Here is a 15,036-nt window from a genome sequence, read left to right as displayed (position 1 = left end):
CTACAAAACCTTTCCTAACTACTCCAGGGAGAGAACACAATCAGCACCTCATTATATTCCATACACATCTCTCTAGAGCCTGTGTTCCAGGCTCTGAATCTACAAAGATGAATAAAATGCAGTCCCTGCCCTTGAGGAGGTCAATCTGGCAGAGGAGACAGGTGGGTGAGTAAACAACTAGCACACATAGAAGTGCTATCGTAGAAACATGTAGAAGGTGCTAGGAGACTGCATGAAGCCCCCAGGGTGGGGGTGGGGGTGTTTAGGCAAAGCTTTAAAGGGGAGCTGACTTTTGAGATGGTCCTTGAAGGGTGACAGGAAGTGGCCAGGGGGAGAAAGGAGAAAGGGAACACCAGGCAGAAGACTCAGTATGAGCAAGCACAAGTCAACAGAAAAGGGTACGGCTTGTTTGGGGAATGTGAGCCATCCAGTGGAGTGGGGACGGCTTCTCCACCCAACTATCAGCTCTGCTGAGGCAGCATTCCACAAGAAGGTGTGCTCCTGGAGGGCAGGGGCTGTGCTGGTCTCATTCTCTGCAGTATGTCCTGGGCCTAGAACAGATCCTGGTACCTAGCTGGTGCTCAGTAAATGTGTTGACAGATTCATTAGCTTTGTGACCTTGGGCTCCGCAGTGAGATGGGAACACTGTCCTCTACCTTGAGATCAGGTGGGTAAAACACAGACAGTGCTTGATAAAGGGCACTCCCTCTCTGGCCAGATACCAGCTCTGGATTTCCTTGAAGTCCAGCACAGGGCTGACCACAGATGTGTCTGATGATGGCCTTTTACAACATTATAATCCCAATATTCAATTAACATAACTGCATGTCTGTTATAACACTTACCAGGCACTTGCTATGCACCAGACACAGTGCTCAGCACTTAACTTACATTATTTCATTTAATCCTGACATCAAGCCCACGAGATAGGTCCTCTAATTATCAACCCCCTTCTGCAAATGAAGAAACTCAGGTTTTCAGCAAGCCAGTAACTCTCCAAGGTCCAGGGTGAGTAGAGGACAGCCCTGGGAGGTGAAGAAGCCCTGCTCTTCTCCTGCTCTGTCACTCAACTCCAGCACTGAGTGCTGTTCACGAGGCTGGGTGCCCACAAGCCTTACTGCTGGGGAGCTTGGAGCTTAGTGGATTCAGAGCCATAAACTGTGTGATGCTTGGCAAGTCACTTTAGCTCTCTGGGATTTGGTGTTTGCCTTTGTAAAATGGGGATTATGATGATGGCTATGTCTCACAGAATTAAATGAGGTGGTGTCAGTGAAAGCCTAGTTTACCATGCAGGCTGCTCTGTGAAATGGTGTTACCATGTGACTATGGCAAGAGGATGGAGGGGGTCATTCAGAGTCAGGACAGGAAGCCCAGGATGAAAGTCCACAAGGAACACGGAAGGAGGGTGGTGGTAATTATGAAGCAAACTCCGAGTCCTTCCCAAAGTGACTGCCACTACCCAGGAGGGCAGAGGCCTCAGGCTGCCCTATGGTTGTATGCTTTGAGTTGAATCTTTCAAGAGACCCACCTCTGTTCACACTTCTGTTTTATCTTCACAGGCCAAGGAGAAGAAAGGTCAGGCCTTCAGATCAGAGCCCTCAGAGGCACGGTCGCTGAGGACTCTGTTCCAAATGACTCAATGAGGAACTGATGGGGGGATTCCCAACCTGCTCTGGGAGGCCAGAAAGCTCCAGACCACAAGCTGAGTGGAACTGGCTCCTGCCTTACTCCCAAGGCCCAAGGGTAGGTGGGCAGAGCACATGAGGGAATCTGGATCTTCACGCCCATACTCCCTTGTTCTCTCACTATTATGCCTAAGTCCTGAAATGAACCTCAGAGGATAATTCACACTCAAATTATAAGAGCCACCATGTACCATGGAGCCCTTAACTTTGTGGCAGACACTGTGTTGGGTGTGTTGGGTGCTTTACCAACATTGCCTCCCTTAATCCTCGTAACATTTCCCTCCCAATGACACCACTTGGCCTGTTTACAGACTCAGAGAGGTCACATGGCTAGAAAGTGACAGAGCCAGGACTTGAAGCCAGGTCTGCTGCTGTCTTGAACCTGGGCTCTTCCAGGCCCAAATTCAGGTTCTCTTTTTTTGTGAAACCAAGACAGAGATGGAAGGGATAAAAGCAGCATCCTCCAAAAGTGGTTGGCTGGAAAGGATTACTTCTGGATACACAGAGTCCAGGGCCCAGAGTGCACTGAGGAGGAACAAGAGTTCTCCATACTATGTTCCTGGGCCGCCTCACTACCCAGCTGCTCCTGCCTTGTCTTAGGGTGCAAGTGAGGGGCTGTGTGTGGAGACCTAGGACAGGAAGTATGCCATCCATCATGACAACTCAACAACAAAAACACCTCAAGAAGCCTACTAGGGAGAAGTGCAGACACTTGGGGCTGGGCTAAAGTCCTAAAGCTGAGACAGGGATGCGGAGGAGAGGCCACACAGTGGCTATCAGCTTTAGTAAGAGAAAATTGGGAAGGAGAAGTTCTGGGTTCCAGGCCCAGTTCTATAACTTGCTCAGCTTTGGTTTCCTTGTCTGTAAACAGAGTAAAATAAAACTTACCCTACTGATTTCCTATTGTTCCTGTAAGGATTACTGCAAGGTAATGGGAATGAAAGCACTTTGCAGACTAAAGAGCTAGACAAATCAAAGCATCCTTTGATTTGATTACACTTCCAAAGACATGAGGGCCACTGGTCTACACACAAAGAGAGGTCCTCTTACAAGAACAGAGCATGCTGGAAGCACTGGCCTCTGTTGGGCTGTGCCATGACGACCCCTTGCACTTGTGTAGTACCTCATAAAAAACTTCTCAAAGCACTTTTCATATACTCCAAGGTCAATCTCAGAATGTTAGAAGCAGAAGAGCTCTTCAACATCATCCACTTAAAACTGGCTTAGTTTATATGTGGAAGAAACTGAGGCTTAGAAAGATTAAGCAACTCTCTCAAGGTCACACAGCTAGTTAGGACTCAGGTCTCCTGACCCTGTTCAGCACTCTTTGTTTACACTATACTCCTAATCCAGTTATCTCGTTTGATCCTCACAATCCTTTTGTATACAGGCCACACCTTTTAACTAGGTGCTTGTTGAATGTCTGACTTCCCTGCTAGGCTCTAAGTTCTGGGAGCCTAGAGGGCTCTGTACCCCCTGAGCCTAGCAAACCGCTGCACACATATGTAAGTGCTGGATGAAAAACAGGGACCATTAGCCCCTGGTAAGGTAAAAGGACGTACCTAAGTCACACACCACAAGGTTCACTGGTGGAGCCGGCACCAGCACCTTGACCCCTCTGCCTGGTTCAGAGCCCTTTCCCACTACTAGCCTAAACCCACATTGCTAGCCAGAATCTCTCATCTCTGAGAAATGGCTGGTGGTGCCCCTAAGTGCTGAGGGATTTGCCTTCTCATAGGCACTGGACTTGCTTCCACCTGTCCCAACTGAGGTGCCAGCTCTAGGAACAGTATCAAGACTCGAGGTGAGGTCAAGCCAGCCCTCAGCTGCCATCTGCCTCCCCTTGATCAGCTTATGCTGTGACCAAAGCTGTACCCTCCGCAGCTGCACACCACCCTAAGGTAGGTTTTCCATGCCTTCAGGCCTTAGTCCTCTCCCCTTGCCATCCAATATGTTTACTGGGGAGAGACCACAATGCTCAGTTCCACTCACCCCACCCCCTCCCAACCAGGCCAGCTAACCCACTCTCCTACTGGAGAGAGACAAAGAACTCCTTGATGTGCCCTGGGCATGCCAGCCATGCCAGGCACCTTGGGGAGCCCAAGACTGTAACAAAGCAGAGTCAGCAGCAGCCCACTGTCCACTTCAGAGGAAGGTCACAGCTGGCCTTCCCTCTCTGTGGCTAGACAGCCCCAGGATGCGTTCTGTGAGAGGCCAGGACCACTTTAGCTTGTCCCAATCCTTCCTAACTACCCATCAGACCACACAGCCAGTCAGGCACCAAGCCCTACTGATTTGTTGACCTCTTCATCCTCATAGCTCCAGACCTCTTCCAGGCCTCTCCATAGTCCTTTTGGGCTGTCCTGAACTCTCCCAACTGGTCTCACTGCCTGCGATCCAGCTCCTCTTTATGCCATCTTCCACGCCAGCACCAGACTGATCTTGATGAAACACAGGAGGCCTCAGTCTGACATTCAAGGCTAGGCACTGTCTGCCCAACCTACTTTCCTAGCCTCCCCTTGCTTCACATCATCCTCCTGCCTCCCGCTCTTCCTGTCACCTCTGCTCTTGACACACCACACTTCTCAAATAGCCAGCTTTTGGGGGAACTTTGCACATGGGTCCCTTCCCATCCAAAGGAATGCCCTTTCTTGCTCCTTCTGACCCCTGGATCAAATGCCACTTCTTTCTGGGCTCCTATAGGTGGAGGTGGCTGCTTCTGCCTATATAGTCCCAGAGCAACCATACATCTCAATTATAGCCTTTACTGTTCAACATTGTAATGATTTGTTTGTGGTTCTATTTTTTTAACCAGTGTGTGAGCCCCTTGAGGGCAATAAGACACAGATGTCTTGTTCAGTTCTGTATCCCTTGTCCCACAAGAGGCTGGCAGAGTATGTGCTCAATAAATGTATGGTAAATAAGCTCACTGCTAAGAAGGATAAGCTGGCAAAAGTAAGGCTTGGCTTTCTCTCCCAGGCTCCTGATTCTGCTGCCTCCTTCCCTATCTGAAGAACAGCGAAGAGCTAAGCTGTGACAGCCTCTGAGGAGCTGGACAGGGTATGGAACAGAATGGGGTGGGCTGGGGTGAGGTGCGAGGAAGAAGGGAAAGAGAAAGATGAGATACGGAAAGCCAAAGTTGGCAGCTGCCTTGAAATCCTGGATAGGGGGTCTCTAAGCAGGTAAAGCATCAAGAGCGTTGGTTTGCCAGTAGAGCAGCCAGGATAGTTTTCTCTCTGCCTGGGAGGGTCCCTGGGTCCAGGATAGCAGCAGATTTGCCAGGGGCAGACAAAGCAGCTAAAGGAGGCCTCCTCCGCCTCAGGTGTGCTGCCTGCAGGATAAAGAAAGTGATCAGCTAGGGACACTGACAATGGGTGGATGATAGCTGAGTTCTGCTCCAGTGGGCAATGCATCCTGGCCTGGAGGCTCAATTGGCTTGGAGTGAGGAAGAGAATGGGTAGTGCCACGTAGCTGGAGTAGCAAAGGGTTGAGAGTCAGAAGATCTGGGATCTTCCCTAATCTGGCTTCACTGTTAACTATGAGGCTTCTCCTCCATTGTTAACTGACTACAAGGCTTCTCCAAGCCTCGGATATCTCACCGTACAGGGAGCATAATCCCTGCCTTACCTACAAAGAAATACTCCTTCCAAAAGGCACAAACTGGATATCAAAGTCAGATGACCATCATGCAGTATCTTGGGGTCAAGAGCAGTGCAGTTTGGACTCTGGCCTATGGGAGGGCTAGAGCAGGCCTGATCTGGGGATGCTTTCAGGACTTCCCCAAGGATCTTCCTCACTGGGTCTTTCTCTGACTTGGCTGGCCATGGACTTGCACTGTATTGAGACCTGCCTTGCCCTCCACACTGCAATGGGGAGGTAGCCAGGTTCCTGCTAAATCCTGCTGTAGGTGTGGGGGCCTCAGGGACTGGTGAGCACCTGGCACCCAGCCTGTTGCCACCTTAGCAAGGCTTAGTCACTGGATTCAGCGTTGAGAAACAGGTTCTAGTCCCAGTTCTGCCATTTACCAGCTGGCAAACCTTGGGTACTCTTCTTCAGTGTGCTCATCTACAGAGTAGGGATAACCACCCCTCTCAGGTGAAAGTGCAAGTTCACCATTGGTGAGGGTTCACTCTTGCCCACAGGGGATGGACCTCACTGACACTCATCATCACAGCAGGAGAGCAGGAAAACAGAAAATAAAAATACCCCCACGAGCTACTCCAGTCTTTAACAGGAGGAAGAACATTCATTGAGCACCTACTGTGTGCCAGGCTCTTTTTGAACATCAGTTCATTTAAACCTCACAACAACACTGCAAAGTCAGTATTATCATAACCATTTCACAGTGAGGCTCAGAAAAGTGAAGAAACATGTCCAAGATCACACAGATAGCCGGACTCCAGAGCTTGTGAGGAGAGAGCACAGTGCACCTTCTTTCCCCCATCTCAGTGTAAAGAGATTGGGTGGCTGGACCAGAGCCAGGACTCACTGGCCCAATGGAGGTCCTATTTCAAACCCACATGCTGGGAGGACAAAACATCAAGCAGCCCCACCACCTTATCTCTTTCCCACAGCTTAGGATTTCCTAGCAGGCGGACACACAGGCACCTTCCCATGGCAGCAGCTGGTGCACTGGCCCCCTCCTTCACCAAGTCAAGTCTTGTCTGAGGCCCTAGAACACCCACAGGGCCACCAAACCAGATTTTCCTTTGAAGCTGGAGGAAGAGAAAATGGAGGGCCTGTGGTCTAGAGTCACAGACCAGGGCCCCACATGTGCAACTGCCTCCTTCCAGATGGGCCACCCAGGGACTACTTCATTACCAGCTGCATGCTCTCCTGGGAACTGGAGTACCTCAAGAAAAGAGGATGCTTATAAACTGGAGAAGGTAGTGCAAAGGCAGAGAGGCAGGCTCTGGCCTGCTAGGAGGGCCCTGGCCCTACCCCAACGAAAACTGGCACAGATCAAACTATACGGATGCCAATTAAGCCAGTTCTACGATTTCCAAAGTCATAGGGCTGCCATGGGTTGGCTAGGAGTAGTGGAGGGCCCAGGGGACGGGGGAACTGAATCAGAAGACAATACTGCTGTTCCAGATGTTTCTCCCTGGGCCCAGCTCAGATCCCTCTCTCCCCTAACAGGAAGACAACACCCACGGGATCCCAGAGAGCATAGCTTCTCATCTCATCTGGCCTGCAGCACTGAGGAGACTGAAGCTGGGTGGGAAGCTCCAGCCTTAGGAGGCCAGTCCTGGCAATCACATGGGAAAAGGAAAGGGAGGTCAGCGACCCACCTCTCTCAAGCCATCTCCCTCAGGCCAGGAGACCTGGTATCCAACTGATATCCTTCTTTCCCTTCCTACCTCCTCTATGCTGCAGAAGGGAGCCCCTCCCCCCAAACAGGTCTGCTCTTTTTACCCTAAAGTGTTAGGAATAGTAATATCACTTCTCCACCCCTCCCTGCTGAGGACACTTCTTTCTCCTCCTCTGGTCCTTTCTGGGCTTCAACAACCAGCTCAGTCCCCAGCCAAGCCAAAAGAACTAACGCTGCCAGCACCCCATCTGTGCCCATGTACTGCAGGACCCTTCGCGGGCTGGCTGCTTTCTTGCCTCTCCCCACTTACTGGCTACTGCTTAAGAGCAGGCAGGGACCATCTCTGGCCCACCAAAGGCTCCCTGAAGAGTAGGCTCAAAAGACAGACAAAGTGAAGAAGTGGAAAGGGCCGAGGGCTGGGAATCAGGAGTTCTGGGTTCAATTCCTGGCTTTGCTCCTAACAGACTGAAGAGGTAAGGCTAATAACTTCTCTCAGGCCTCAGTTTACCTGTCTGTATGATGATGGCCAACTCTAAGGTCACTGTCAGCTTTCTGACTTGAAATACCTGTCAGTAAATGTCATTCAGTAAATAAATATTAATTGAGCATTTACTTCTTTGCAGGTCTAAGGAGAAAAAGGTGAATAAGCCTGGTCCCAGCCCTGAAGCTGATAAGTCTAATGAACTGGTAATGACAACATACTCCTGGGGCTGGCCCAGTGGCGTAGCTGTTACATTCACAGGTTCCACTTTGGCAGCCTGGGGTTCATGGGTTCGGATCCCAGGCGTGGACCTACACACCACTCGTCAAGCCATGCTGTGGTGGCGTCCTATATACAAAGTAGAGGAAGATTGACATGAATATTAGCTCAGGGACCATCTTCCTCAAGCGGGAAAAAAAAAAAGAGGAAGATTGGCAACAGATGTTAGCTCAGGGCCAATCTTCCTCACCAAGAAGAAAAGAAAGAAAGACAACACACTCTTATCCTTGCTGGGTTGTCCCTGTTAGCCTCCTACATTGCTGAGGGAGTCAAAAGTGCTGAGTGAAGCCAGGGAAAGTGAGGGTAGCTAGGAAACTTCTGTTCTACCTGTCTGGCGCCTGATTTTCTGCTGAGGCCAGAGGCCATGTTAACGAATGGTGAAGGCAGTGGAAACAGTCCTGACCTGGGAGTCAGAAACCCCGGGTTCAAGTCCTGCTTCTGCTATTAATATGCTGTGTGATCTTAAGCAAGTTATTCTCCTCTCTGGGCCTCAGTTTCCTTATCTGTATAAGTAAGGGCTAAACTGGTCACTCTCTTAAGATCCCTTCCAGCTCAAACAGTCTATGATTTTATGATCTACTCATGCCAGGCAGCTAACAGTCACCTGAGCGGGGTTGCCTCTGATCTGCTTTCTTCCCCATCCCCCCGGGTCCTAGCAACTGCCAAAAGTGACCGTCTTGAGACGACCTTTGACCCAGGGTGACTGAAATGGACCTTTAACCTGGAGCCAGAGTCCTCTCCATCTCCACTGCAGCCATCAGTGCTAATGTTTCACTTCTCTGGGATAGCACATGGACTCCTAGCCCTCAACCACGAGACTGGGTTCAGGACGGTCACCCTGAAACTTCCCATAACTTCCTCTCTTATAGCCTTGAGCAGGGACTTACTTTTGGCTTTTTTGGAACCACAACGTAAACTAAGGAGGGAACATTCAAGCTTTCAGACACCAGAGATTTTAGGTTGACCAACGGAGTCAAGAAAGTAAGGCAGGGAGAGATCCCACCTCAGCCCCAGCCCTACAGACACCAGTGATGCAGAGGGCGTCTACAAAGCCCGGGTTTGCAGTTGAAGACAGATGTCTGGCTGCCTGGTTGGGGACTACAGCCAAAGGGAGGTGCTCCCACTGAGGCCTCTCTCTGTCCACAAATACCAGACGTATGCCCTCATTTTTCTCCTCAATTCTCAGACCCTTAGAAGGAAAAGAAAGGAAACTAATAATATTTTCTGTGCCACTACTTGTGCCAGGCACCGTGCTAGGCACCTCTGCATACCTGATCTCATTTAATCCCCATAGTAATCTTGGAAGTAGAGTTACTGTTGTGCTTTACAGTGAGTAAATAGGCTCAGAGATTCAGGATCTTGCCCAAGGTCTCACAGCCAGCAAGTGTGATTTCTTCCTAAGTCTGGTCTTTTTCCACTATATCATACTACTCTATTCACCAAGTTCTGGTTAACTGCCTGAGAAGCATGTAGTATGAATTCTCATCTCCTAGAACTCACCAGCAAATCTGAGCTCTTCCTTCCAAGAACGCATAAATGCAACTGGGAACTTTTTTTTTTTTTTTGGTGAGGAGATCAGCCCTGTGCTAACATCTGCCAATCCTCCTCTTTTTTTGCTGAGGAAGACTGGCCCTGGGCTAACATCCGTGCCCATCCTCCTCCACTTTATATGGGACACCACCACAGCATAGCTTGCTAAGCAGTGCGTCAGTGCACGCCTGGGATCCGAACCAGCGAACCCCAGGCCGCCGCAGCAGAGCGCGCACACTTAACGGCTTGTGCCACCGGGCCGGCCCCAACAACTGGGAACTTTTTCCCTCTTCTCAAGACCCGTTCCTTCCCAGGGCCCTGATCCCTGGTGACTGCTCCTCAACTCAAAAATATACCCTAAGTCCTCTTTGGGTTCTCACAAGCTAATACCTGGCGAACTGTGACAAAGCATCAAGTCAGGGTGAGGGATCAGAATATGGGGTACTCTCTAGAGTCCTGGACTGGACTAGGCTTAGCCTGCACCTGCTGTGAGCAAGTGGGGAGACGCTGGAGGAGATAGATCCAGTGGGTAGGACAGAACTCTCCTTGGGGGGGGCCTACATTTCTCTAAAGGAGAAGGAGGCCTGGAGAATATGAGGCTTTGGGACTGGGGAAAATCCCGGAAGTGACCTTTATGGGGCTGACTTTTGTGTGGGGTGGGGTTTTTACAGATGGTCAAGGCACTTCCATAAGTCATAAGAGAGGCTGGAGGAGCCTTAGGCAGTCACAACAGGTCAGAGAAGGGGAGGAAGGACCCTCTGAAGTAGGGTCATGGCTGAGTCCTGCGGGCCCCCACAAGCTATAGTGTGGGGCTGTCTCTGTTGAAGGGGAGGCACATCATGAGGGAGGCTTGTGAGTTCTGTGCAGAACACTGGTCTCATGTGACAGGACAGCTGGGATGGGAGTGGGGTTTGGAGTCTATCTTTCTTCAGGGGACTGCCAGCCCCTACACACGACCTCTGTGAGGATTGGGCTCAGGGGGTTCTGTGGGGCAGCATGGCTGCCCAGTTTACCCAGCTTGGAGGGGAGGTGCTGCTCCCCCGCCTCACATTTCTCTGCCCGCCAGCTGGGTGCCTGGGGACTCTAGGGGTGGGGGATCTCGGTGAGCTATGAGCAGGGACCCTACTGTCTCCCTGCCTGCCCCCTAGTCTGTATTTCAAGAGGAAGGGCTTGTTTCCACAGCATACATGGAGACAGCCAAGAGTCTGTCCTGTGAGTGAGGCACTGTCACCCCGTGGGTACTCGGAAGGGGGAGTGTCTGCCCACCTGTTGCCACTGACAGGGAGAAATCTGCTTCTGAGGGGGGGAGGGGAGCACTCTCCGACCCTTCCTTGAGGGGAAGGGGCTGTCAGTCCATCCAGAGGTCTGTGTGCCTTGAGGTAAGGGCTGTGAGTCCTGGAGTGGGGTGGGGGCAGGGCAGTCTATCTCTTGAAGTCTGCCTAAGGTGTCCCCCCCGCGTGGGGGTAGTGAGACAAGGGGTCTGTGGGTCTTGTGGGGAGGTGGGGGATGGAGGATGTCGGTCTGTGGGGGAGGGGCAGCCATCTGTGAGCCTGGGGGGGGGGGGCAAAGTCAATCAGCCTGAAGGCCACGGTGGCAGCAGGAGGGTTGGGACAGGTGTCTGCCGCTCTGTCCCGTAGTTGGGAGGAGGACACTGGAGGCCCTTCCTGGGGGCAGGTCAGACTGCCTGGGGGTCGGGGGCAAGGGGAAGATACCCCACCCTCCCGTCTGTCCGTCCCTGCCTGTCTGTGCCCAGGTCGGAAGTAGGCTCGCGGGTGAGGGGCGGGTCGGTCTGCCTGGGCGGAGCGGGAGGGGGAGGGGGAGGGGAAGGGGGTGGGTGGGGCCGGGGAGAGAAGGAGTCGGCCGTCCCCGGTTGGGAGGGGGGCTCTGTCCGCGTCGAGGCACCCCCGCGGGTCCCGCGCCCGGCCTAGCCCCCGGCCCGAGCCCCCGCGCCACTCACGCGCCCTCGGCACCCTGAGAGCCCACGATGAAGCCGAACTTGTCGATGCGGCGCTCTGCGAAGCCGTTGGCCTCTGAGTCGGAGCCGAGAGAGCTGAGCTCGTCGGCGGCTGCGGTGTCGGGGCCCGGGGCCAGGCTCTCCCGGGTCCCCGACAGGCTTCCCCCGGCCGTGGGCGCTCGCGGCCCGTTCTCTCCGCGGCTCTTCGCCATCCCGGCCGCGCCCGCCGCCTCAGCCTCAGCGGCCACCTCAGCCACCTCAGCCTCCTCAGCCGCCCCGCCGCCGCCGACGCCGCCGGCGCCCCGCCCACGCGCCGCGCCCATTGGCCGCCGCCAGGCCGGGGGCGGGGCCCTAGGCCCTCCCCGGGAGCGCTCCCCCCACGCCCAATAGGCGCCGCGGACCCCAGGGCCCGCCTCCCCCCCCCCCCCCGCTGGCGCCAACCAGCCCGACGTGAGGGGGCGGGGCACCCGTCACCCAGAACCCTCCTCCGTGGGCTGCCAATGACAAGAGCTCACCTGAATGAGCTCTTTGGGCCTTTCCGGGTCGGCCCCGGCCTGGCCTGTCACCTGCCTCGCCGTGCAGGCAGAGGCCAAGGGCCTCAGCTGGGGATTCCGCATCCGCCTCCTGAGGCCTCGCTCCTCGCGAGACCCCAGGGACGTGGGTGGGGATTGTTTCACCCATTCATTTTTGAAGGACTCTGAGGACTGCCCCAGGGACGCTCAGCTGCTTAAAGACCGAGGCTGAGCTAGAAGTTCCGCAGCCTCCTCCGCCTGCTCACTACTTCTGGGGCTTTAAATTAGCTTACGGGAGACCTAATTAATAAGAATGACCAACAGCTCATGAAGCCACTCATTGCCCCAAGTTCTGCGTACTTTCTTTTGTAATCTTTTTTTCCAACAGCTTTATTGAGATATAATTAACATACCATAAAAATCACCCGTTTAAAGTGTATAATTCAATGGTTTTAAGCATATTTATAGAGTTGTGCAACCATCACCACAATCTAATTTTAGAACATTTTCATGGCCCCAAAAAGAAATTCCTATCCATTAGCAGTCACTCCGCATCCTTCCTCCCCTAGTCCCTGGCAACCACTAATCTGCTTTTTTGTCTCTATAGATTTGCCTTTTCTGGACATTTCATATAAACGGAATCATACAATATGTGGCCTTTCACTTAGCATAATGTTTTCAAGGTTCATCCATGTTGTAGCATGTTATCAGTACTGTACTTCATCCCTCTTTATGGCTGAATAATATTCCACTGTGGATATACCACGTTTTGTTTATCCATTCTTCAGTGATGGTCATTTGGGTTATTTCCACTTTGGGGCCATCATGAATAAAGCTGCTATGAACATTCGGGTACAAGCTTTTGTGTGGACATATATTTCCGTTTCTCTTGGGTAAATACTTAGAAGTGGGAATTGCTGAGTTATATGGTAACTCTGTTTAACTTTCCAGGAACTGGCAAGCTGTTTTCAAAATTGGTCACACTGTCTCCTGTAATCTTTGAGCAACAGGGTAGATACTATTATTAGTCCCATTTTACACTTAAGGAAACTGAGATGCAGGGAAATAAAGTCAGCTGCCTACGGTCCCAGAACTAGCTTGTGGCAGAGCCATGATTTGAACCTAGCTCTTACCAACAGCTTATATTGGGAGGCATGGACCAATTGTATTTATACACACTTAGCTCCCAGCAGCCTACTTCTGACCCCAGGGATTGTCAACTTTCGGAGCCATAATGACAGCTCCTCAATTAAGTCCAGTACTTTATAGTTTACAAGTCACAATCATGCTGTCATCTGACACTCCTCTATAGACCTCTGGGGGAGATAGGCCCAGAGCAGGGAAGGGACTGGAAGAGCCAGGCTTGAGCTACAGGGCCTGGGGCAGACCGCTAAGGGGCCGGAGGCAAGCCCCAAGAGGGGAGGTCTTATGCCTTGAGTGATTTCACCAGCCGTTTCCTTGATGCCACGTGGCCCAGACATTCTTGAAGACTTCACTGTGCAGTCTTCACATTCCATAGGCTTCTGGTTTTCCATAAAGAGGCCAATAGCAGACATGGGAGTGGGCACAGGCTATTTTGGTCTTAAACTCTCAGTCTGAGAAGACGCTCCTCCATTCCTCCCCTCCAGTGGCTCCAGACAGAGTGGTGGGCTCTTAGTCCCAGCTCTCAGGAGGGGCAGAGTGGGCCTCGCATGGGAGTGTGGGCCTATCCCACAGAAGGAAGAGAGAGGAGCCAGACACACCTGGAGCAGATGTGAAGCCCCAAGCCTGGCGAAGTATCAATAACCCTTTGACTCTATAATTCTGGTCCTAGGGTCACATCCCAAACACATTCAGCTCTGTAAAGGCACATGAACAGTGATGTTCACCCCAGGACTAGGCATGAGGAGTAGGTTAGAGGCAGCCAAGCGTCCATCTTTGGGAGACGGGATAGACGTTTCTCAAGTTTAGGCCTTGATGCCCCAGCTTCTAATTTTCTTACATAAGACCACCCAGGATTCAAATCTCTGCTCGTCACTGTATGACCTTGAGCAAATCACTTTTCTGAGTCCATTTCCTCATCTGCAAAATGGAAATACTTAAAAAATGCCTCCTTGGAGGAGTTGTTCTGAAACTTGAATGTGATAATATGTGCTAAGCATTTGGCACATGGAGATACCCAGTAAATGGAAGCCAGGAGTGGTAGTACTTGTAGTTTGCAAAGCACTCGCAAATTCATTATTGTCTTGTATTTCCCATCACAGCCTGTGGCTGCAGCAGGGGAGTTTAACTAATTTAACCAATGGCACATGGCTTGGGAGACTTTGCTTCATGGCTGTGCCCCTCAATAACTGGATGTTCTGTGCAAAATTGCTTCACCTCTCAGAATCTGTCTCCTGTTCTGAAGAATAGGAATATCAACAATTACTTGGTGAAGAGTCAGTGAGCTATGTTGCTGAAGCCTCCACCACATAGTGGACAATAAATGTTATGTTTCTTCAAACTTCAGAGCTTTGTTTTTGTTTTTTTGGGTGAGGAAGATTAGCCCTGAGCTAACATCTGTTGCCAATCCTCCTCTTTTTGCTGAGGAAGATTGGCCCTGGGCTAACATCTATGCCCATCTTCCTCTACTTTTTTATATGTGGGACGCCTGCCACAGCATGGCTTGATTAGTGGTGTGTAGGTCCACGTCCGGGATATGAACCTGCGAACCCCAGGCCGCCGAAGTGGAGCGCCTGAACTTAACCACTATGCCACCAGGCCAGCTCTGGGGCTCTTTAATAACTTATTTGATATTACTCTAGTGGACAAGACAGATGAAATCCTGGCCCAATAGTTTATATTCCAGTGGAGGAGGGAGGACATGAACAAGCTCAGAACATTTGTCAGGTAGTGTGAAAATGAAAATGAAGCAGAGTAAGGTAGAGAGAATGCTGTGGGTGGGGGGAATAGATGGAAATGAGGAACCCTCTCTGTGAGGATCCGGGAGAACAGTGACGGCATGGTAAGGCAGGGCATGCAGGTGCAAAGCCCTTGAAAGAGAAGCAGGCTCAGAAGATGGTGTGGTTAGACTGGAGTGAGAAAGCAGGAGGAGTGAATGAATGAATGATCCAAAGGAATGCCCTGCAGAATCACGTGGTTCGCTGGAGTACAAAATAAGAGACCTTTGGCAACACTGTGAAACATCCTGGTAGACTGGCTGCTGTAGATGTTCTTTTGAGGATGAGATGCTTGGCCAGGGTTACAGGAAGGTGTTGATGACCTGTAGTCTCATCCTACTGGGGTCAGTCCTGCAAGTTTAGCCC

General features: G+C 51.6%; 1 protein-coding gene across 1 annotated transcript in view; it reads right to left on the bottom strand.

The window, feature by feature from the left end:
- TBC1D10A (TBC1 domain family member 10A) overlaps positions 1-11,563 on the bottom strand; it is a 30,909-nt gene extending 19,346 nt beyond the window's left edge. Inside the window, exon 1 of the mRNA XM_087423972.1 lies at positions 11,244-11,563. Coding sequence (XP_087280098.1) covers positions 11,244-11,563 — 320 coding nt within the window. The remainder of the gene's footprint in view (positions 1-11,243) is intronic.
- Positions 11,564-15,036: the final 3,473 nt, after the last annotated feature.

Source organism: Ceratotherium simum, chromosome 35, assembly GCF_057802395.1.
Source record: "Ceratotherium simum simum isolate JZ-2026a chromosome 35, ASM5780239v1, whole genome shotgun sequence".
Taxonomy (NCBI): domain Eukaryota; kingdom Metazoa; phylum Chordata; class Mammalia; order Perissodactyla; family Rhinocerotidae; genus Ceratotherium; species Ceratotherium simum.
This window is presented reverse-complemented; position numbering and strand designations above follow the sequence as displayed.